Source organism: Mirounga leonina, unplaced genomic scaffold, assembly GCF_011800145.1.
Source record: "Mirounga leonina isolate KUSES-001 unplaced genomic scaffold, KU_Mleo_1.0 Mir_150, whole genome shotgun sequence".
NCBI classification, from domain to species: domain Eukaryota; kingdom Metazoa; phylum Chordata; class Mammalia; order Carnivora; family Phocidae; genus Mirounga; species Mirounga leonina.
The window spans coordinates 14,640,996-14,667,059 of NW_023270374.1; the positions used below are offsets into that span (position 1 = coordinate 14,640,996).

Genomic DNA, 26,064 nt, shown 5'->3' on the forward strand with positions numbered 1-26,064 from the left:
CCATTTTTTTTACCACAACTTTTAAACCTACAAGTGAGGTTTTCTTTTGTACAAAATTATTTTACGGTTGTTACTTAGCTACATTTTCATCTGCTTCCTTGGACAGAAATTCAGTGTGAGAAAGGATTTCTGAGATCATTTGATACCCTCCCCCCTTGACTGAGATGAGGGTTAAGGCCCACAGAGGTTCAATTATGACAGCCAAGCTAAAAATAATCTCGGCTAGCACGGTTTATTGCTTCTTTAGACTCGTTCTCATTTCAATTTTATACTCATAAACTAGCAGAATTCTTTGCCATTACACAGTAGTTTGACTCACGTGTTCAGTTTAGTGTTAAACAGTGTCTCCCGTCGGGACATGCCGGTGATTGTCCCCCGAGCTGATGCTAACAGTGAGGGCCTAGCACATAGGGCCTGGTGACCGGTGCATCTGCAGAACCTTGACGACTACTGCCACAGCTTGACCACGACCCAAATGGGGCAGGAATGAGGCAGAGAACTCAAGTATCTGAATTATATACCCACTTTCAGGCAGCCCTGGTGTGCTACATGCTATTTTTAATTTCCAAAAGAATCACAGACTTATAGCTTAGATTTAAAAGTAAGAAAATAATTTAGAATTTGGGGCTTTCTTCCGAATAGCAGAGGATCCAAGTGCACCATTAAGGTGCAGAATGGATACATTGTTAAGAAAAAAGGAGGCTCTATTTGAATTACATTTTTTTTTTTTAGGTCACCAGGGTAACCTTCAGTACCCGTGATCTGGCAGACTACAAGCTCCTTGAAGGCAGACTACAAGCTCCACTTTCTTATTTTTTCTTTTTTTTCCCTACCAGAGCTCCTGGCACAGAGCCAGCACTCAGCAACCTATGTTCAAGTGTGATGGTGAGAACAGATGGGAAGGATCTCCAGAGGGTAGGAGTGCCTGTAACCAATGCTCTTTGAGATAATAGCTTTGTGCTGACCCTGAAATGCCCCAGCTACATACAGAGTTCTATTTACACAATAAAGTTATTACTTAGTAAAGTAATTACTTTGGTGATTATTGGCTATTCACTTTAATAAAGAAATAATGAAAATAATAAATAATTTTTAATTTTCCAAAAGCCCCAGAGCTTCACATCTGAGGGAAAAAACAGCTTCGACACAGGGACCTGGGTTTGTAAATATGGAAGGCAATATTGTTGAAATGGAATATAACTGAGTGCAAACAAAATTTACTTAATGCTTTTCATATTTCTCGGGAAAAAAAGGTAAGGGAGACAAACGCCACAGAACAAAACAAAAGGTAAAAACCCTCGGAAAGACTTCCCGGCTCCATTCCTAGCAATAGGTCAAACACTGGGGCTACAAGGGCCTCGAGATTTCTTATGAGAAACTGTAGTAAGAAAAATACAGTGACTCATCTCATAATAATGCCCTTTCTTCCCAAAGTACACATCACAATTCCCACATCCCTGGCACATGGGCACTCGATGCAGAGCTATTGCAACACGGCGCATCTCCCTGCAACAACGCCCCTTGGTGGGCGACAGAAATGCCGACGCTGGGGTAATAGACCTCCCTGGTGCTGGGGGAGGGCATGAGGGGGTGGCATGGCTGCACCGTTCTGCCCTCCAAAGGAGGGAGATTACTCCCCTTTGTACTGCTCGATCTGGAACAGCGGTTCTTTTGTGCAACCACCTTTAAGAACCGGGGAGCTAAGTGCAGCTGGCTTCCTTCTATACAGGCTGAAAGGACCCCCTGGCAGAGCAGTTCTGAATAGGCACTCCCAGATTTCCTAACCAACTGTCATTTAGATATGGAGGAACCAAAAGGAAAAAGAAAAAGACAAAAAGGAGAAGGAGGAAAAGGAATCCGTTACTCAAGGCACAAGCGAGGCGCCCAGGCTTTTGCTTGCGTACGGGCTCACTCCCCCGTCACTTCTGGGGCCATGGAAGACCGAATTCAGTAAACATTTACAGGAAAATCACTGATGCTTATTGACAAAAACGCACCTCCAATACAGCTATTTAGGAAGCCAATTTCCCAGGCCTTGCCCAGTCAGACATTCCTAGAGAATAACTACCAACAGAAATAAGATGGATCCTGCCCTTTGGTGAATATCAATGTAAACTGATAAAGAATTCAAAGCTTTCCAGAAGTTCAAGGAATAAGTACACAAAAGCCAGATATTACTGGCTTTGGGCATTTGAAGTATATAACAAGGAGTTATATGCAGGCCTTCTCTCAGACAGAAGGCAATTCTGGGAAGGAAGGATGGTTTATTGAGCTTCAAATGGCTAGGACAGCTGGGCTCTGCAGAGGTCAAACATCAATGAGGTGAAAGCTCCAAGGCACCTGCAGTGGAAGGACCATGTTTTTGGCTTGATGGGCAATTTGCAGGAGGACCCTTTGCTAGGCCTGGATATTTCACTGTTTCTAGGGACAACAAGCTTAAGGAAATGGTGGACTGGAGGCCTGAAAGGAGAAAGGGGTGCACAGAGCCTGTGTCCAGCAAGGGAGCTGGTTAGTGGTGCTACGTGTTAGCTGACTCCCACGTGCGTGGCTAGGAAAGTGTGTGTATGTGAAGAAGGCACAGTCAGAGGTGCAGAAGAAGAGCAGCTGAAGAGCCAGAGCCAGAGCACACGTAAAGAGTTGCTGAAAACAATGAAAGACCCTCATGATATGAACTCTGATAGTGTTATCACTAGAAGTCAGAACATACTGAAGACAAGGGCGCCTGGGTGACTCGGTTAAGCGGCTGCCTTCAGCTCAGGTCATGATCCCAGGGTCCTGGGATCGAGTCCTGCATCAGGCTCCCTGCTCAGCGGAGAGCCTGCTTCTCCCTCTCCCTCTGCCTGCCTCTCTGCCTACTTGTGCTCTCTCTATCTCTGTCAAATAAATAAATAAAACCTTAAAAAAAAAACAACCACATACTGAAGACAAGAAAACTGAACTGGCTTATGTAAAAGGCTCAGACTAGTCAACTCTTCAGAATGAAAATTCTTAACATTTAGGAAGTCCTCCAGATTACAGGATTTATATGACAGCAGCTATAGAAAACTCAGATCTGTATAAAGACCAGTGCCCCTAAGGAGGATAATATTTCATTTGTATTGAAATGTTTTAATTCACCCTTAACAATTTAAGATATTAAGTATTAATATTACATATCATACAAGATTTAATTTCTTCTGTATTCCATCTGAAGCAATGACACTTCCTGGTATAGCTAATTGTTTTCTTAAACCACAGATCAATTTCTTCACTGCTCTGAGAATCAGTTAAGTTATATTATAGTTGTTTGCCAACAGCATTACTACTTTAGTATTTATTAATTTACTAAGACAACTCTAACATCCTGGGAACATTTCAAAGAATACACTTTTAATACTTTTTACCAAATTTGCTTGATTTATGCCATTTAATTGATAGATGAAGAAATAAGGGTCCCACTGGCTTTTTCAAAGTGCTCATCTGCTCCAAACAAAAGCTTCTCTGCTCTTTACTTTTCCTAGGTCCCTATTCACCCTTCTAGTCTCTATGCATTTATTTAAGATGAGGTAAGAAGCTGGTTTTAGACCATGTGGGCCAAATTTCACATTTCATATGGATTAAAAAATAATAAACATAAGGAGTAATCTAATATTCCCATAAATTACTTCAGAAGCATAATAATCATGTCACACTTCATGTCCAGGTTTCATGTCTGCTGGATTTTTTTCCTCTTTGTTAAAGTTCAAGTAATATAACCAAAAATATGAAAAAAAGTTTGCACACAGATAAGTTCAGATAGATTGGACTGTGGCTGCAGCAAGAGACAGACAGACAGACAGACAGACACACACACACACACACACACACACACACCCAAGTAGACTCTCTCAAGTGTATATGTTAAGCTTACAAGACAAAGCTGTAACCTACAATATTATGGGTGAGTTTTTTGTATCTATTTAACTGCATTGAGAACTCCAATGAAACAGGACCTGATGAAGCTTGAAACTAAGCCTGAGAAAAGAGACAGAAAAGAAGCCCTATCAGCAAAGAAACAACACACTGGGGAAAAGTACTGATTCTCATGAAAATGTCAGTGATTCACCATGGAATAAAATTCAAAAGCCACTGACCCCAATGAAAGCTTCCAGTGGAAACGTGGATTTTGCTTCATTTCAGTGAAAGACTTTGCTTTATCTCATTTGAATATTATCATAAGCACCATCACAGTTTTTGTGATATGTTGTTTTCCCATTTAAAACTGATGTAGAAAAGATAAGGCTGATCAAACTTTCAAGGGGTCTTCAGGATAAAAAAAAATAAAAACAAACAAACCAAAACACATCAGTTAATATTATCATTTTTGGTCCCTTAAAAGATGCAGTGAATGATGGATAGCCAAATGATAACTGAAGACAACACTTTTTTCGATTTTTACAGTAAGTTGTCATTTAAGCAGATTTATTTATATAATATTTTTGTACATACCAATTCTTCATTCTGACTTGCCAAAAGATCACGACTGAATGACAGCTGACTTACACAGACCACAAATCTGTCAGGAAATACACGGAGCTCTGCACAAAATGAAGAAAAGCAAGTTACTAAAGGCATCAAAAATCTATGAACAGAGAAATGCTTGGTCCCAGATTTTTCAGTTATAGTTATAAGCATGTATGTATCAGACACATGTCTCTTCTCCTCCTTGCCTTTCAGTGTTTGCAATCAGCAGGGCGGGGCAAGCACAGAGCTCTGGGGAGCACCCAGGAGGTTGCAAATTGGTCCACCTGAGCCCCTGGACCATTATATTATAACCCATGAAACCCCCAGGAAGGGCCTTTGCAGCCCTCCGCCTGTGTCAGTTTGCTGTTCTTTGACCAGAACTCACATTTGGGACACAGGATCAACGTTCTCTAATGAGTATGCAGATTTATACAGGAAGAGGAAGAATAGGAGATAAAATCTGAAAACTCGTTGACGTTCTTACTAATTACTTTACTTATCACCTCTTTGGTCAACTGGTCTTAGATCAGTCCCCTAAACTGGTGGGCAAATTCCCTATCTGAATCAGGCTATGAAAATAGCAGTGTCATTAATAGGAAAAATAATAAGGAAATAGTAAAATATGCGATACCAAAGATGATACAATTACACTACAGTCCACTAATCTATCATTACAACTTCTTAAAGCAAAACCACTGACTTCCGGGTGGAGAAGGCTGAAGGAATTACAGAACTAGATGCCCCAACATTCAATGAAAAAAAGAATATGAAGTGGTAAATGCCATCTGTATCTTTCCTCCTCTCTCATCTGTCTGTCTATTCATCCACGTTCACTTACGCAGCCTCCACCTATCTCTGGAGTGATGTTTAGCTGATGCTAATAGTGTATATTCTGGGTGGCAGGTGAGGATCTTCTTCCTTCTTTATACTTGGTTGTATTGCTCTAATATTTTTATAATACACATGTATCATACTGATATCACAAAGCTATTTTTCTAAAAGTGAAAACTTCCCTCTTAGATGACCAATATTTCTAAATAGGGATGGTATGAATCAGATAAGTGAAGCCTTTTACATACATTGTTCATTTCCAACAATGGATGACAATGTGAGGGGCTGACTGAGGTAATAACACCTCTTAGCCTGATACACTCAGGAGCCAAGCGTGAAGGTGTTGATTACAGAGACACACAACTTAAACACAGTTAACACCATACCACCTGGCTAGGTTAAATTACACCAAAGGCCTAATGAGTTAATGTTCTAGTAATAGCCATCTCCTTAACCTCTCCCCTAGACCACTGCTGTGTCCTTGGTGATCACTCTTCCCTATTCTATTTTATCCTACTCAGTGCAAGCAGGTTACCAGTTCTAAACAAAACAAAACAAAACAAAAAAAAACAGCTCCACTTACCCTGCTCAAAACCCCATCCTGGCTCCTCAGTATCTACCACAGACCTGCAAACTTCAAAGCCCTCCCTGAGTGGGACCTAAGCTATCATTCTGGTCTTACCCCCATTAGACCTCCCCATTTCAGAAGTCTGAGTGTGTTGAAACTCTGACCTCTCATGAATGTTTATCTGGTTAGGAGACTAGGGATAGACTTTGAAAAACCAAAGATAAATAAATAAAAGTCATTAATATCTATTCATTAATTTTTTTTTTAAGATTAGTTATTTAGTTATTTATTTGACAGAGGGAGGAGGGAGAGAGAGAGTACAAGCAGGGGGAGCAGCAGAGGGAGAAGGAGAAGCAGGCTCCCCAATGAGCAGGGAGCCTGATGCAGGGCTGATCCCAGGACTCTGGGATCATGACCTGAGTTGAAGGCAGAAGCTTAACTGACTGAGCTGCCCAGGGGCCCTTGTTCATTAATTGTTAAAATTTCTTAAAAAAAAAAAAAAAAAGATTTTATTTATTTATTTATGAGAGAGACAGAGATAGAGAGACAGAGAGTGCGTTCCTACGTGCAAGAGTAGGGGGTGGGGCAGAGGGAAAGGGAGAGGGAGAAGCAGATTCCCCACTGAGTGCAGAGCCCAACACAGGGCTCAATCCCAGGACGCCAAGATCATGACCTGAGCCAAAGTCAGATTCTTAACCAACTGAGCCACCCAGGCAACCCCAATTCTTAAAATTTCTTAATGAAATAAGTGGTAAATAGTCTGCTTCTCACTTTCAGGAAGAGGGAACTGAGCCACAGAATTCATTATCTGCCCTCTGCTCAAAACCTAATATTGCAATACAACTCAGTAGATCAGAATTCAAATTCAAAATAATCAGTTCTATCCAATAATTCCTCTGATTTGTCCTTCCATTTCTTCTCTGAAAAATAAGAATGCCAAAATGATTAATTTTGAACATTTGGGGGCCAGGTATTGTATAAACAGAAAGCAACTTCCGTATACTTTTTCTTTGCTTAGGTCATAACTGAGATTTTTATTGTTTTAATATTTAAATAAAGTAAAGATTTAGGCAGTAACTATCTCTACCATACAGAGTAGCTAGCCTTCATTTTAACAGACAGATACAAGGATACCTGGCTTATTTTACTAAGAGAACTGAACAACGTGGAAAGCCCCATTAAGAGAGTAATATATTTGAGTGACACTTAAAGTTTAAAAAGTGCAGATCATTGTTAAGATTCCAAGAGCAAATCTCCGTACAGTTTATTTTCAAAGTCCCTGTTTCATATCTTATATGTTAAAATCATCCAAGGAAGTTCAGTTAGATTTTCTTTCCAATGTTCAGATCAGCTTGGAGAACTGTCATTAGCATCTGACTTTATTGTTGTTGGCTGGACGTGTTTGACATCATTTCCCCAATGGACTTCTTGACTTGGGGAAATGAGGAGGGAAGCTGGCCTTGTCACACACCTAAGAAAGGCTCTGACAGCTCTGGGCTGGGAAAGCATTTTCTCGTGTACACACTTGTTCTGTATCCCAGGGACTTGGTGTGCACAGACAAAGATGAAGTGATTCATAGTTTAACTGCCTGTCAAATCGCTCTGGAAGCTCAATGAAAGTGCTGAGATGCAGCAGGAGAGTGAAGCACAATGTGGCTCGGCTCACAGTTCTCAAAATCAGTGAAAATTAAAAAACAAAACAAAACAAAAATCACAAATGTTTAGAAATATTCTTAATTACTACTTCAATTTCACAAAGGCAATGAAGCAAGTTGGAATCTTGGTTCCTTAATTTTCATTCCTCTCTAGAGCAAGTTAATAGTGCAAAATGCCTGACAACTCAAGAAATCAGTTTCTTACCAGTCCTCTGTGAACCCCCAAAACAGTGAAGGCGTATCCCTCTCTTGAGGAAATAGGCTGTGATTTGAAAGCCATAACCTATAAAATGAAAGAAGACATCATTGGACTACAAGCTTGTTTGCCAGTGAATCCCACAAGCCTCCCGAGTGCCTACTACATAGTAGGTGCTCAATAATTATTTAGCAAATGAAAGAATAGAAGGAATCAATAGAGGGACTCACTTGAGAGGAAAGAGTAAACATTACAATCTGAGCTCTTCTAGCCGGGCCAGAGCACCTGGCTGGGATGGTCTCCCATCCCTGAAGTAGCTCAGTTACTTTATCTGTTCAATGAATTCAACCAAGAATTCTCTACCCAGTAAGGTTATCATTCCAAATTGAAGGGCAGATTAAGAGCTTTCCAGATAAGCAAAAGGTAAAGGATTCATCACCACTAAACTGGTCCTACAAGAAGTGCTAATGGGCCTTCTTTAAGCCAAAGGGAAATGGCACTATTAATTATAACCAAATATATTCATTTGATTATAAAATATTAAAAACATATTTGATTATAATTAATTTATATTATATATTCATAATATATATTATATATATTTACATATACATATATATGAATGAAAGTAAAAAATCTTACTGGAAAAGGAAAATATATAACAAAGATAGTGGACAAGTGCTTGTAAAGCAAGCATGAAAGTTAAAAGAAAAAGGTAGTAAAATTCCTTCAAATTACAATAATTAGTTAAGGGCGGCATAAAATAAAAAGATGCAAGATGTGTCATCAAAATATATAAAACATGGGGGAGGAGTAATAAGGTAAAGCTTTGGAATGTATTTAAAATTAAGTTGCTATCAATCTAAAACAAACTGCTACTTACATATGATATTCAATGTGAACCTCATGGTAAGCACAAGGAAAAAAAAATATTCTTTTGTGTAAATACACAAAAGAAACTAAACTAACCAAGAAAAAGAGAGAGAGAGAAAGAATTCAAATAAAATCAGGAAGAGGAGGAGTTACAACCAATACCACAGAAATACAAAGGATTGTAGAGAGACTACTATGAAAAATGATACACAAAAAAACTGGACAACCTAGAAGAAATGAATAAATTCCTAGAAACCTACAATCTTCCAAGACTGAATAATAAAGAAATATAAAATCTAAACAGACCAGTAAGGAGATTGAAACAGTAATCAAAAACCTCCCAACAACAAAAGTCCAGGACCAGATGGCTTCACTGGAGAATTCTACTGAACATACAAAGACTTAACACCTATCCTTTTCAAACTCTTCCAAAATTTGAAGAGGACAGAAAGCTTCCAATCACATTTTACAAGGCCAGCATTACCCTGATACCAAAACCAGACAAGGGCACCGCAAAAAAAGAAAATTAGAAGCCAATATCCTTGATGAACATAGATCCAAAAATCCACAACAAATATTCGCAAAACATATCCAACAATACATTAAAAGAATCATATTCCACGATCAAGTGAGATTTATTCCAGTGATGCCAGGATTGTCCAGTATCTGCAAATCAATCTATACTGCACATCACATTAACAAAATGAAAGATAAAAATCACAAGATCATCTCAATAGATGCAGGAAAAAAAATCTGACAAAATTCAACATTCATTTATGATAAAAATTCCCAACAAAGTGGGTATGGAGGAAATATACTTCAGTGTAATAAAGGTCTTATTTGACAACCCTATAGCTAACATCATACTCAATGGTGAAAAGCTGAAAGCTCTAAGATCAGGAACAAGACAAGGATGCCCACTCTCACCACTTTTATTCAAAAGCAATATTAGAAGTCCTACCACAAATATTAGGCAAGAAAAAGAAATAAAAGGCATTCATATCAGAAAAGAGGTAAAACTGTCGCTACTTGCAGATGACATAATACTATGTATAGAAAACTATAAAGAATCCACCAAAAAACAAACAAAACACTGTTAGAATAAATGAATTCAGTCAAGTTGCAGGGTACAAAACCAATACACAGAAACCTGTAGTATTTCTATACACTAATAACAAAACATTAGAAAGAGAAGTTTAGAAAACAATCCCATTTACAGTTGCACTAACAAAAGAATAAAATACCTCCTAATAAATTTAAGCAAGGAGATGAATGACCTGGAGACTGGAAACTTTAAGACACTGAAGAAAAATAAATGGAAACATATTGTGTACTCTGGGAAGAATTAATATTGTTAAAATGTCTATACTACCCAACACAATCCACAGATTCAATGCAATACCTATCAAAATTCCAGTGGCATATTTCATAGAACTAGAACGAATAATTCTAAAATTTGTATGGAACCACAAAAGATCCTAAAAAGCCCAAGCAATCTTGAAAAAGAAGAACAAAGCTGGAGGTATCACACTTCCTGACTTTAAACTTACTGCAAAGCTGTAATAAATAAATTTTGGTACGGATACAAAGACAGACACACAGATCAATGAAACAGACAGAAAGCCCAGAAATAAACCCACACATATATGGATAGTTAATATATGACAAATGAGCCCAGAACATACAATAGGGAAAGGGCAGACCCTTCAAGAATGATGTTGGGGGGAGCCTGGGTGGCTCAGTTCGTTAAGCGACTTCCTTCAGCTCAGGTCATGATCCTGGAGTCCCAGGATCGAGTCCCGCCCGCATTGGGCTCGCTGCTCAGCGGGGAGTCTGATTCTCCCTCTGACCCTCGCCCCTCTCATGTGCTCTTTCTCTCTCATTCTCTCTCTCTCAAATAAATAAATAAAATCTTAAAAAAAAAAAAAAGGAATGATGTTGGGAAAACTGGACAGCCATATGTGAAAGAATAAAACTAGACCATTTTTGTGTATAATAATACACAAAAATTAACTCAAAATGCATTAAAAACTTGAATATAAGATCTGAAACCATAAAATTCTTAGAAGAAAATGTAAGTGTTAAACTCCTTGACATCAGTCTTAGCAACATCTTTGTGGATGTGATTCTAAAGACAAGGGAAACAAAAGTGAGAGCCCACAAATTGGACTCCATCAAACTTAAAAGCTTCTACCCAGCATAGGAACGAACCATCAAAAAAATGAACAGGCAACCCACTGAGTAGGAGAAGTTTTTTGTTTTTTTTTTTGCAAACTATATATCCATTAAGGGGTTAATATCTAAAATACATACAAAATTCATTTAACTCAATGACAACAACAAAACAAACAACCTGATTAAAAAATGGGCAGAAGAGAGGCACCTGGGTGGCTCAGTCAGTTAAGCATCCAACTCTTGATTTCAGCTCAGGTCATGATCTCAGGATTGTGAGATCGAGTCCTGTGTTGGGCTCTGCACTGAGCATGGAACCTGCTTAAGATTCTCTCTCTCCCTCTCTTTCTGCCCCTCCTACCCTTCCCCCCTCCCCTCTACAAAAAGGGGGAGGGGCATAAGACTTGAATAAACATTTCTCCAAAGAAGACATACAGATGGTCAACAGGCACATGAAAAGATGCTCAACACCACTAACAGGCAAATGCAAATCAAAACCACAATGAGAAACACCTAACATCTGTCAGAATGGTTATTTAAAAAAAGATAAGAAATTACAAGTGTTGGTGAGGATGTGGAGAAGGGAAACTTTGTGCACTGTTAGTGAGAATGTAAATCCGTGTACCCACTAAAAAAAAAAACACAGTGGGACGCCTGGGTGGCTCAGTTGGTTAAGCATAGGCCTTCGGCTGAGGTCATGATCCCAGGGTCCTGGGATGGAATCCCGCATTGGGGTCCTTGCTCAGTGGAGAGCCTGCACCTTCCTCTGCCTGCCGCTTCCCCTGCTTGTGCTCTCTGACAAAAAAATAAATAAAATCTAAAAAAAAAGAAAGGAAAAAAAACCATACTGGCCTCAAAAAATTAAGAACAGAACTACCATATGACCCTGATATTCTACTCTGCGGTATTTATCCAAAGACTATGAAAACACTAATTCGAAAAGATATATGCACACCTATGTTTATTGCAGCATTACTTATAATAGCCAAGATATGGAAACAACCTAGGTGTCCATCGATAGATGGATAAAGAGAATGTGGTACATTTATACAATGGACTACTACTCAAACATAAAAAAAAAAACAATGAAATCTTGCCATTTTTGACAATACAGGTGGACCCTTAAGGTATCAGACTAAATGAAATAAGTAAGGCAGAGAAAGACAAATACTATATGATTTCATTCATATGTGGAAAACCAAATAAATGAACAAACAAAATACAACAAAAACAACAGACTAGTGGTTACGGGGGGGGGGGGGGCAGTGAAAGGGTGAAGAGAGTTATCCGAATGTTATCTGGATGATAAATAGACCTATGGTGATCACTTCGTAATGTATACAGATGTCAAATTATAAAGATATACATCAGAAAATTACATTTAAAGAGAAGAGGGCATAGTCAGTGAAATACTGCATTGCCCCTAAAAATGAATAAACTACAACTCCAAGCCCTATCAGAAAAAAGTCTCACAAACAAAATTTTAAGTAAAGAAGCCTGGTACAAAGGAGTACATTCCATCTGAAAATGGAGACATTACCATTCATCTCATAGGGTAGCAAGAGAATTTCACAAAAAGTACCAGCATGGTTCCTTCTTCTCTCCCTCTCTCCCTTCCTCCCTCCCTCCTCTCTTCCTTCCCTTCAAGCTCACCTCCAGGTATAAACTACTCTGTTGATGACCTTCCTGGAAAGATTAAGGACGATTACCCCTCTTTAGGGGAAGAGGGGTAAGCATCTCCAGGTTCTAAGACAACCTCAGAGATAGTATTATATCCATGAAATTGGAAGGGTCAGGAGTTATAAGAGGTGGTCTCCAGGACTATCAGACTCTTCAAAATCCATGATTATCATTGTTCTGAAATAACTTTTATATATATGTGTGTGTATATATATGTATGTGTATATATATATGTATATATATATATACACACACACACACATACCACAAAGAAGTAAAGAAGTTCCCATGGGATGCGTGGGTGGCTCAGTCGTTAAGCGTCTGCCTTCGGCTCAGGTCATGATCCTGGAGTCCCGGGATCGAATCCCGCATCAGGCTCCCTGCTTGGCAGGGAGTCTGCTTCTCCCTCTGACCCTCTCCCCTATCATGCTCTCTCTCTCAAATAAATTCTTAAAAAAAAAAAAGTTCCCATTTTTACATTCAGTACCTTCTGACACCTCTGTAGAAAGATCCAGAACATCAGTGACTGAAGATCTGACGTCTGTCTACACAAGCTACAGCTTTGACAGCACAACTGCTTTAGTCACGAGGATTGCAAAATAAAAGTGACATCTATGATAGCATTATCTCCAGATTTACAGAGATGAAATGTATTTTTTCTAACACATCTGAAACGAATTGCGTTTTGATCATGTGCCTTTCTTCTGCATAAAATGTCAAACAAAATATGCACACCACTGGCATTATTCTGAGTGCTTTAAAACAAATCCTTTATTCCTTAGGTCACTGAGAGTGGAAGAGACTTCCGCATCTGTTTATTTGTCCTACTTCTTTGGGGGGAGGATGGAGGTTGTAAGAAAGGAGTCCTTAACAATTTGGAATTCACAAATACACACAGAAAAATTTTACAGTGATTTTCAAAGTAATGATTTATAAAGTCAGTCTTCCAAAGGTGTGAAAAACAATAACTAAATGCAGTATCTAAAAATGTTTGCTGGTGAATCATACTTAATACTTACAGCTCTAGGTGACTAAGACTGAGATTTTCAAAAATCTCCCTGTACAAAATCTCCAGCAATAGAATGTTTTTATTAGGAAGGGGCTAAAACTGAAGTTGACTATGAAAGCTATAGCTCTGAATTCAGGAAGCATGGTATCTGGACATACCTTGAATGATAACTAAATCTTACCTGGGAGGCTAAACAACAGTCTCAATATGATACGTTCCTCTACAGAAAAAGAAAGCAGACTAAAGAAAATTGTAACTAAGTGATTACTGCAATTATCAGGAGAACTGAGTTCATTGAACCCTTTTCTCTATCCTTCCCACCCCCAGGATAGGATTATGCTAAAGAGAATCATTCCTAAACTGGCCACTTGTCATGATTTCAATGGAAAACCACTCCCCACTCCTGCCATGGCATCTACAAGAGAAATGGCAAATTTAACATGTAAAAAAGATTTGCACCTGCTTAATCCAAATTCCACTGGCCATAGGAAACTTTATTGTTTAAAGAGAATTTGAAGAGAGATTAAACACAAAAGATACTGTGTCAGTTCTTATGACAAACTAGTTTTGATATATAAACAGAGAAAATCACTGCCACTAAAATATACTTACTTGAAATGCTACAGAGATATATTTCATTTATCCATAGATAACAGGCAGTGATAAAGACTACATGCTTATCTTTGCTCTTTAATGTAATTAACTTTCCTCACAGAGTTCAGCCGGCCACTGAGATTTTGTACTTATCCAGAGCTAAAGCAAAGTTCCACTATTCTCTAAATAGCAACCTGGCAAAGAATCCAGGAGGCCCTTTTCTTTTCCCTTCCCCGCGTCGAAGCTCCAAGCTTGCTAACCCTGGTGTTAGCATAGAACTGGAATCAGGAGGAGACTGGGGTTGGGGGACAAAATGGAAATCATAAAGTGAGCATCTCTTCACTTGAAAACTACCTGACAGTGGCATTCCAAGATTCCGCAGCACTTGTAAATCACATTTAAGTCCGCCTGCTTTCTTGCCAGTTATTGTGGTCCTCCTAAATCTAAGAAGACTGTCATTAGACACAGGAAGAGACTGGGGTTAGGAGGAGGACAGTTTCATTGTGGAATCAGCTTTCTACCAAGAGTCTTCAGGTATGTGTATTTCTAGAAATAATTTATATTTCTGCACTGCTTAATGTCACTCGAGGAGTAGTACCATCAAGAATCCATTCCCACCACCCCCGCCCCCCCGGGTCCCCACCCCTGGGCCTCCAAGCAGCCGCTGGCGTCCTGTAGTATGTGAAGAGCTACTGATCTACTACCTTTGCACAGACCTCCCAACCTCCAGTGAGGCCCCAAATGATGATTTGTTACCACATTAACATTCTTCTGGCTCACCTGCTCATTCACCAAAGAGCATTAAGTCTCTAGGGAAAAAAGGGGGTTGCGGGGAAGGGACTCGGATATTTATGAGAGAAAGAAAGGGTGGCTCATGTTTTAAGAACGAACCTGAGTTCTGCTATTTTATTCCATATTTCGTCTAAATAAACTGCTCCAAAATGGCTTTATTAGATATTCAGAGACTTCATGAATAGAAAGGGAAAAACAACAACAAAAAGTCAAATATGGGTTGAATGAATTCCATCCTGGCTTAGCAGGGCAGTAGATTAGTTGTAAGTAGTACCATGCTCCAGTGAGTAACGCTTTCTAAGGGAGTGCTTGTGTACTGGGGTTGTTATATTTCGTAGTCCCAAGACTCAGAGAACAAATACCCAACATAGAGTTTTTACTGTCAAACTAATCAGCTTCACTTGTTTTCCAGGGGACTCATAGCCAAGGTGTGAACCTCCCCCAGGCTGCCAAGAGAAGCCTGTGGTACAGTGCATCACAAGGCAGAGCCCTCTCCCACAGCTCTTCTGAGAGCACGTGGAGCCTGGGAAAATGCCTCTGAGTGGCCTGCTGAGCCATCAGGACTGCATGACAGGTAAGCGCTGCTTCAGAGCTGGCTCCACCCAATGCTGCATGGCTCTCCTCCAGCCAAGCCTTCTCCCAAACCACAAGGCAGCCTCAAAGTAGGAAGACCTACTTTGTCCCACAGTATCTCTCTCCCTAAGATGACTTCTTCATTATTATCATCATCATCACTCACAAACATGAAAAATGTCAAACATCCAGAAAAGTAGAAAAATAGTGCCATGAACACCCAAAACCCCACCATCTAGACTCAATAATGGTTAATATTTTGTCATATTTCATATACCTATTTGGTAAACCATTTCTTTTTTTTTTTTTTTTTAAGATTTTATTCATTTGACAGAGAGAGAGAGAGAGTGCACAAGCTGCAGAGAGGAGCAGAGGGAGAGGGAGAAGCAGATTCCCGGCTTGAGCTGGGAGCCCGATGCGGGGCTAGATCCCAGGACCCTGGGATCATGACCTGAGCCCAAGGCAGACGCTTAACCAACTGAGCCACCCAGGCGCCCCTTGGTAAATCATTTCAGAACAAATTATTCATCATGACCCTTCACTCCTAAATATGTGAGCACAGACTCACATATAACAAGACATTCTCCTATATCACCAAGATACTGTGATCACAACTGAGCACGACATTATTGCTCCATCAAATAACCAGCCCACATTCACATTTCTCAAACTACCCCCAAAATGTGTATCAATGATTTTCCTCTTGAATTAGAAGCCAGACAAAGTTCATGCATTGCATTTGGTTATGTCTCTTACATTTCCTGTGATCTAAAATAATCTCTCCCTTTCTTTTATTCGTAATTCTGACCTTTTAAGGAGATCAGGCTAGTTGTCTTGTAGAGTAATCCCCCATTCAGGATTTGAACTTTAAAAATAAACCTCAGTTGCCTAAATTCAAATTTTCAACCTGTATGCTCTCTTATAATGCCAGCCCTTTATTAATTTTGATAGCTTCTTTAAGTGTTACAGAAAACAGCAGGTTCAAACTAATGTTATAATTATGTAATTCAAAGTCTGGAACACAGATGACTTGAAGATTTAGTCCTAAAGATTAATTTCAAAGAAATTGGATCTTAAATTTATAAACACTTAAATTTTAGCAAAGGTAAGCAGGTAGGATAGTCGTCTCATACTTGTTTTAAGAAAGGGCTGATTGGTGGCAATCAGATGACTATATGCTGACCTGGAAGCAGCTCCACATTGAGGACCAGTTCAGACTTGTGACTGTTTCCAGTCTGAGGTTATGAGTCAACTCTCATTCTCCATTTGAAGACTTGGTGAGATTTAATAAGAGGGTAGGAAGGAAGGGGCTGATAGCTACCAAGTACTGACAATGTCTTCTTCTATGCCAGACTAGACCAGGAACATATAAAGCATTTTAAAAATGAAGAATATGTGTATTTTAAAGCTATTTTGTTCAGGAAAAATGAAGTTGTAACTCATTACTTCTGAAACCATCCATTCAGAAAGTTACACCTGTCCTTATTAGATGGCCAAGGGTAGACAAAGCACAGTGTGATACCTTCATTTTGAACATACTGTGAGGTTCGGTAAGATGGAGATTTTGGAAAAGCCCTGATGGGGCCTTTTGAAATATGTTATAGGTCTAAGTGTGACCTTCACCACTGCTGGTGATGGGTGAGGTTGAGGACGGGGGTTGTTCTGTGGGAACCAAAAAACAAGAGTCCTATCATAAGTTTAAGAACACACACACACAGGATCCTAGTTTTAAGACCACAATTGGGAAACAATTTGGGTGGGTGAGTGGAATATTTGGTCCTGGGCTAAAAATTTCACTTATTACCCAAGACATTTAGAGACTCCAAAAAGGATCCCTTGAGATAACATTTCACGTCCTTAAATAAGGACAGTACTGGGCTCTGAGTCACAATAAAGCTATGCCTATTTGATGCCAAAACAAATGGGGCAAACTAGTTAGTTCTGCGAAAAAAACAAAAAACCTACAAACAAAATTATTACTTGAGGCCAAATTTACTTAAAAAAAAATTTTTTTTTCTACCTGTCACTTCATTGACTTTGTATGCAATACCACTGGCCCCATGTGCTATTAATTTTACTATCTATGGGATCCATCTGAGAATGTTACCACTGAATGAGAAAGCTTCTCAGGCAGACAAAAATTAGAAGAAAACAAATTGAGAAATTATCACTTCTAATTTCTTTCCTATACTGCTTTCCCACTTTTTGGTTTATGAAAGTACGCCCTTAACATTAGGTATGAAAACCATGTCTACATCATGTGTAAGCACCGATGAAATGATACTCAAAACAATGGTTCCCACAATCGTAACTCTGCCAGACCACGCATAATAATGGGGATGACAGAACTGGGTACTTGTAAAAGTTCCCTACAAAACCCTTCCCTCACCTTTAAATAACTATGCATAAAGGAAACAGATTTTTTAAGAAAGCTTCTCAGTGAGGTAGCCAGTTGTCTGAACTGCTGGCCGTTCAAGCTCGCCCCTCGGCAACAACTTTCACAGTTCCTGTGCGTAGGATGAGCGCCAGATGAAGCATATCCTCTGTGGCCTCCCTGTCTCGCAGGGGGGTCCATTCCAACACTGCGATTCTACAACCATGTGCAATGAGAAAAAGAGTTTAGGAACCACTGGACTATTCTAACAGGATCGCAGCAGGATCACAGGACAAGAAACATCCTTGAAGGATCATTCAGTTCACTTCCTGCTTGTTAGCCAGGACCATCTGTAAATCATATTTTAAAAACAACACCGAAATTCCAAACGAGAAGATGCAACACCTAGCCACGTGCAACTTGATTCTTCCTTTACCATTTGAATTGAGGTTGCAAACTTAGCTGCTTTAAGGGGCAGGAGAGTAACATGAAAAGGGCTAAGTGTGGGCTGTGGAAAACTGGGGAAAGCGCATGCTTGGTTTACAGAAGACAGGAGCTACCCTCAGCTGCCACTGAGAATTAGGGCACTGGGGTACCAGATTTTAGGCCTTTCCAGAAAAGCTGAATATCCAAATTTTTATGTGTAATCTCCCAAATTTTAAATTAGCAATGAATTAAGATATACTGTGCAGTCCAAATACAGTGTTTCTGAGGGCGGCTTCAGCTTTGCACTGCCAGTCTGCAATCTGTAATCTAAATTCTTCACTCTGTAGCTGAAGTTCATTTTCTTGTGTTCTGTTTTCGGCAGAGCTGAAAGAACGCTGGCCGCTACCAAATGCTTGGAGATAGGTAGTCAGTTTCAATCTAGTCATGTACTCTAAGCTAAATAAACCCAGGTCCTTAACCTCGCTACACAGGACATGTTTATCTACCTTTAAATCATTCTGACACTTCTAAGTCCTGACATTAAAGATACACAGCTAACAGTCTGACTCAACGTGGGGGAAAGTGAAAAGACTGTACAATTTTAGAAATCATTAATCGTGTCAATGTGTGAGATCTGTATTTTAAAAATCACAAAACTTACATTTATTAAAAAAGAACTTGAAAAGCCTGAGTAACATACCATGTTCCCGGGTTGGAAGAGCTAACTGTTATAAAGATGCCAATTGTGACCATATTTACTTATTTAACAAACATGTACTGAGTGCCTATTACGTACCAGAAAATTCCAATCAAAATCACAATGAAAACATTATGTGTGTGTGTGTGTGTGTGTGTGTTAGGAGGCAGTTTAGAAGTTGTCAAAACCAATTCTAAAATTAATCTAGAAGAATAAGCAAATAAGAATAGCTAAGGAAAAAAAAAACCCCTCCAAATGAAAAAATTTTTTTTCTAATTAAAAGTGATGTATACTCAATGTATTAAAAAAACAAAACAACTAGACAAAAACAAAAAGGTATAAGGAGAAAGTTAAATTGCCAAAAATCTGACCACTCAGAAACAGTTACTTCTGTCACCTTGACTTTTGATGTCCTCCAGATCTTTCCTCAAGATATAGAAATACATACACATATATATATATTTTTTACAAAAATGGAATCACATGACAAATGCTGCTTTATAACCTGATTTTTCTTTCTTTGAAAAAAAACTCAATGTTATGTACATTGACTTTCGGTGTGGTATCACTGAGGAATCCACTTTTACTCTTTCACAATTTAATATTCGATAGAAGAGGGTTCATACTGATCTGCAGTGCCAGCTCTGCCATATACAGGCCTCTCTTTCAGAGTTATTTTATTCCATTGACTTATCATCAATATGTACTGTATCAACTACCTGAGCTTTATTTACAGTAAACCTTAATATCCAGTAGGGCAAGTTCTTTCCCTGACCCTCAACACTGTTTCTAGCCTTCTTCTGGAGTACTTGGGAGTTATTCCTGCTCCTTTATGCTTTCATATAGCTTTTAGTATTAGCTTGCCAAGTTGCATGAAAAAATTCTGTTGGGAGTTTGATTAGAAAGGCCCTGAATTTATCGATCCATTTGGAGACAAATGGGACTTCCTATACAGCTGACATGGCAGACCCCCCAACTATTTTTAAGGGCTTTTAAAAATCTCTTTCTATAAGGTTTAAAATTTTTCTATGTAATGTTCTTGCATACTTCATTAAGTTTATCATGAGGTACTTCTTATTTTTAATTGTTGCCATCATACGTATTATTACTTCCTAAACATTTAATTTTCAAATCATCTGCTATTGCAAATGACTTTTGTATGTTGATCTGCAGCTGAAAAACCTATTAAACCCTCTTGTTAATTCTAATAATCAGTTGCCATATTTCCCTTAGACTTTTCATGACACTTTTATTCTTTCTTTATTTCCTATTTTTTCACCTGTATTCTTCTTCCGTGACTTATTGTTTGGGCCGGAATCTGAATATTGCTGCTAGTAGGAATCATTGTGGGGCTCCTGATTGTAAAAGGAACATTTTTAATGTTTCAGCACTGAGAATAGTATTTGTTTCCATTTCACCTAAGTTTTCATATTTACTAGTTTTTGTAATAGGCATTACATCACAGATTTGTGGCTCTGTCCTTGATGACACACAGTGAACTGCTTTCTCCTACAATGTTTATGTAGGCTTTCTCCTACTATATTATGGTCTATATTTTCTATTCAGCATTTGTCTGTAACAAACATTCCCCTCAAAGAAAAACAAACAAACAAACATTCCCCTCAGTATTGTCAGTCATTTGGAATTTGTATCTCATTCTACAACGTACTAGGTCTTTTTCCAATTTTTGATGCATTCACTTAAGTCACATGTAAAAACAATAAATATTCTCAGTTTATCATCAATCCTACCATCTTCAATTATTAAATAAACCACTGTGAAGTTTAAATAACCACCAACTTAGTCTAGAATCTTTCCAATTCCCAGTCATGAGCCCACTATCCATATGTAAATCACTTGGGGAACCTGAAGTTCCAAGGCTGAGGTCTTTCTCACCTGTACTGATTCCTGAATCCCCAGCACCCAAGAATCTGATGTAGATCTGGTGTGGGTTCCAGAAACCTGTACTCTGTTTAAAGAGCTCCAGGGGATTCTGATGCACAGCTCAGATTTGGAAGTGACTGCTCGAAATCTTATTTTGTTGATTTTCTTTTTTTTTTTTTTTTAAGATTTTATTTATTTATTTGAGAGAGAGAATGAGATAGAGAGAGCATGAGAGGGGGGAGGGTCAGAGGGAGAAGCAGACTCCCTGCCGAGCAGGGAGCCCAATGTGGGACTCGATCCCGGGACTCCAGGATCATGACCTGAGCCGAAGGCAGTCGCTTAACCAACTGAGCCACCCAGGTGCCCGATTTTCTGATATGTTATAATGAACTTAGTAGCAAGAGTCTTGCTAGACTAATGGTGGTACTTTACAGAGTTCTTGGAAGACAAAAACAAAATGCAAGTTCTGGAAGTGAATGTAAGGCAGAAATTATTCTAGCTCCCTAAACATAAACAAATAGGCCTCTCGTAGGAGTACTATAACAACAGTGAAGAGGCATGGGGAGAAAGCTAATTTCTAAGGCACTCAAGGCCCAAACTACCGAGGCAATTTATGAGAAGCCAATGCATATTAGCTCAATTATTATCGCATCTCTGGAGGATTTCAAAGAACAAGTCTCATGCCTCCTTTGTTTTGTTTTCTAACTGCCAGATGATCTACCTTTTCACAGAAAAAAAAAAAAATCACCACATACTTCTCATTTTTTATCTTCCCCAAGTTCTTAGAGTTCACCTAACATGTACTTCATTTTGATATGTAAAAATTAAATTGATAGATATGCAATGACTTATGATAATTAAGAAGCTAAATCAGAACTCACGTAGACTCAGATTAAAAAGGAACTAATGATGTATGCTATGACTCAGGTTTTATTATTTCTGAAACACTACCTTGATACTCTTATCTTAACTGCCTAAATGAGGCCAAGTTTAGAAGAATATGTAAAGAGGACTTTTTAATTTTGTTTTGCTTACACAGTATTTACTGATAATATAAATATCAAATGAAAAAATCAGAAACACTTGTTAATAAAAAAATCATAAAACAGAACCTCCACCTTCATCATATACACGTTCTTAACACGAAATTGAGAGATATAACAAGATGTGTGCTTCCCAATGAGAGGCAACAGGAAATACACCCCATCTACCACAAAGTATTGTTGCATAAAAACAACAACAGGGATCTGACCTCATCAAGTCTGTGGATCTAACTACCAGTTTACAGGAAATACAGGGGCTGGAAGAGTATGTTAATATTACCATGCAGATGCAGCCAGCCAAACCCAAAATGTGGGAAATTCCAGAGGACACTTGACCTAGTTTCTTCAATAAGTAAACAGCAAGAAAAAAACTTGGGAAGGGTGTTCCCATAAGTTCACAGAAATATTCACCTAAGGTAAAGAGAATCAATCAAATGCAATGACCAACCCTACTATAAAAGAATTGAAGAGAAAAAGAAATCTGAAGACAGACCATATATCTGATACATCAAGAATTTTTTTCTCCTTAATGGCATTCTGATCATTAACAAAGAAAAAAAAATTCTTATTTTTTAGAGCTGTATATATTGAATTGTTTACATGCACAATATATGATATCCAGGATTTACTTTAAACTGTTTGGAAGTGGGGACAAGAAAAAGCAAGTGGGAGGATAAATGAAATAACATTTGGCCATATGTTTAAAATATAATGCTGCATGATGGATAAGAGGAGGTTCAGTATAATTCTATTGTTGTATGCATTTAAAATTTCTAAGAAGTTTAAAAATGAAAGTGACAATTCTTCTGAAGACTTAAATTTAAAAATACCACTGTAATTTGATGAAAATATTCGAGAACTTTAAAGATGATACATTTTTTCTTTTATTTTTTTAAAGATTTTATTTATTTGAGAGAGAGAGAGAGCGAGCACACAAGCAAGCAGGGGGAGGAGCAGGCAGAGGGAGAAGTAGACTCCCCAATGAGCAAGGACGCAAGTCGGGACTCAATCCCAGGAAGACTCAATCCCAGGTTCCTGGGATTATGACCTGAGCCGAAGCAGACGCCCAACCTACTGAGCCACCCAGGCGTCCCACATTTTTTCCTTTAAATATTTGTGTTAATATCATCCTTCTTCCAAAGTTTCAGAACATATAGTCACAATTAAAGCTTGCTTTTCTAATTTGCTCACTTTGAAAATAACATTATATAAAAAATGCAAAAGCATTCTTTAGTATGTTATGAATTATAACCATAATCTTTAGAATAATTTTATAAGTAACAATTAAAAAGCAACCTAAACAAAAATTAACTAATAGGTGACTATAAAGCTCTGATGTTTCAGGGGCGCCTGGGTGGCTCAGTCGTTAAGCGTCTGCCTTTGGCTCAGGTCATGATCCCAGAGTCCTGGGATTGAGCCCCGCATCGGGCTCCCTGCTCAGTGGGAAGCCTGCTTCTCCTTCTCCCACTCCCCCTGCTTGTGTTCCCTCTCTCACTGTGTCTCTCTCTATCAAATAAATAAAATCTTTAAAAAAGAAAAAAAAAAAAAAGCTCTGATGTTCCTTAAACCTTAAGTAAGCACACTATCGCCCTCACAACAGGAATAGTAACTTCGTTCCTGAGCTACTAATGGTCCAAGTTGAAAATATAACTGATTACAGATATAGGTATAGATACAGATACATACGTTCTGCAGACTCAAGCCACATTACCAGCCTCTTAAGTATGGAGTAAAAAATGCACCATACTTTAAAAAAATTGAGACTTGCAGTAAAAAGAGCACATGCCTAAGCGGGATCTGGGGAATCTGGCAGAGATAAAGGAGACCCTCCTGCTAAAAACATATAGAATCTGGGTAGAAGAAAAACATGCTTAAGTACATAGTGGAGCTCAAAAGAAATGGAAATACCAAGGCAATACCAAAAACAGAGAGGGAAAGAGCAGGAAACTAATGCACTGACGCTCTAATGGCCTCGGGAGAAGCATCTGGTCAGAGATACACAGGAGAGGACTGAAGCCACACCTTGCCTGCAGGCCAGCCCCACCACCCGAGGAGCAGACCAAGAAACCCCACTCTCTCCCGACCTGTGTATTTTTCCTTTTGTTGAATGCCCCTGAGGCTCCACAAAAGCTTCTCTTAATGTTTCAGGTATCCCAGACCCTCCCAGCTTCCTGGATCTCCATCCCACAGAACCACCCTTCTTCAGATTCTTCCTCTATTCCCACCTTCCAAAAGCAAACGTTTTCAGCGTGCTCCTCAGCGCTCGGTCATGTGACTGAAGCGGATGTGGTCTCCAGCCACTTTTTCCTTCTTTTCATAGCAGCTTTCGTTCTTTCTTTCGTTTTTGTAGAAGGTTCCTACAGTAGGAGGCCTTTGCACTTGGTATTTGAAAATATTGGACCCTGCGGTGCTTTGGAGTCTCTGAAAGGGAGTCCTGGAGATTCCAGGGAGGCCCGGGAGCAGGCTGTGAGTTTCAAAGTGATACCCACCTAAGCAAGGACATCAGTACCCTTGTGTCGCGCATTTCCTTCTGTCTTGTGCCCTGCACCGCCCCTCCCACTTCCTTCCCTGACCTTGTGCTCCTCACTGGCATACTGTTTGTCTCCATCTTTTCGCAGAGGCCCAAACTCTCCACGGGCTCTCCCACCACTGAGGTTCTACAAGAACCTCCATCACTTCTTCTTAGGGTTTTCCTCAACACCAGCCCCGTCTACACCTCCCGTCATCACCACTCCCCCAGTCTTGCCCTGTGGTCTACTCAAGTGATGCTCCATGGGCCTTTCTCTGTCTACCTTCACCTATACCCCTCCACTCTGCTGAGTCCCCTCACTGAAACCCCTTCCCACACATTGGAGCAAGTTTTCTTCCTTCTCAGCTCTCTTCTGAAAATAGTTTTTCTAGAAAAAAAACTTCCCTGGGCTCAGAAAAAATAGAAAATTTCTTAGAAATGGAAGTAAAGCAACATTATTAAACAAGTCTGAGCTGTACATCTCTATCTGGAAATTAAATGTTAGTCACATGACATAAACTAAATATCACTCTAATGGTAAGCTGCTACTGAGGGAGCAGGATGGCAGCAAACTGGAGTAGTTTCATACAATGAGACACTCTACAAAGTGGAGATTTTACTCTTTCTGACACTGAAAATGATCTCAGTAGAGGAGTTATAGGGACTAGTGTGAACAGAAAATGGTTACATTTTTTTCATCCTGTCAAAAGCCAGGTGTTCCTCTAAAAAAATAATCAAACCAGAGTCTTCCCAATCATGCTACTTGTGTACCTACCATACACAAGTACTATGTGAAGCCCCGGGTGGGCCAGGAAAACTGTTCAGCTCCTGAGGGACTCAACTGAGGTCAGAGGAAGAGACATAGCAGGTAAAGGATGATGGTTACAATATAAGTGCTCCAACAAAGACATGCACTGGGAGCCGGGGAGACCAAGAAAGGGTATGCCTCATTAAATAAAGGAGAGTAATAAACTAAATTGGAAGGAAGGCAATCCCCAAGGAAGGGAAACATCTAAGCAGAGTCTATAGGTATCAAGGACTGAGAATGGTGGACACCACAGGCATGTCTGCATCAAACCACAGACAACTCTTTATTGGCTCCCGGGAACCCTGGGAAGTAGAGGAGGCTTAGAGTTCTCGATGCACAGAAGGATAGGGAGAGACGAGGTACAGGGGTGAGATAGGGAGGGATAAGCAAAGGAGCTTGGACTTTGACATGTGGTCAGCTTTACAACCTAAAGTAAAGGATTTTAACAGGAGTTACTGAAACCCATTAGCATCCCCAGTTATACCTTGCAAATACTAATGGCTCACTATGTGATTCCATTAATATGAAGACCTTGACTATACTGAGGATCATTTTTCTCTTCATTGATTTGGTTAAAATGGAATAATCAGGGACGCCTGGGTGGCTCAGTCAGTTAAACATCTGCCTTCAGCTCAGGTCATGATCCCAGGGTCCTGAGATTGAGCCCTGCATCGGGCTCCCTGCTCAGTGGAGAGCCTGCTTCTCTCTTTTCCTCTGCCCCCTCCTCCTCTTTTCCTCTCCCCCTCCTCGTGCTCTCTATCTCAAATAAATAAAATCTTTTTAATATAATAAAAATAAAATTTTAAAAAATAAAAAATGGAATAATTAAAGCTGATAAATTTGTGGAAGGATTTAATCTAAAAATCCTAGAAAAGAAATCTTTGGCACAATTAATAAT

General features: G+C 39.2%; 1 protein-coding gene across 2 annotated transcripts in view; it reads right to left on the reverse strand.

Annotated features, from left to right (window-relative positions):
• The window catches only part of SLX4IP (SLX4 interacting protein), a 193,012-nt gene that overhangs the window by 19,263 nt on the left and 147,685 nt on the right, over window positions 1–26,064 (reverse strand). For both annotated transcript variants that reach the window (XM_035005839.1, XM_035005838.1), the window contains 2 exons: window positions 7,742–7,819; window positions 4,468–4,556 (listed from right to left, as the gene is read on the reverse strand). In XM_035005839.1, the coding sequence (XP_034861730.1) occupies window positions 4,468–4,556; window positions 7,742–7,819 (167 nt within the window). The remainder of the gene's footprint in view (window positions 1–4,467; window positions 4,557–7,741; window positions 7,820–26,064) is intronic.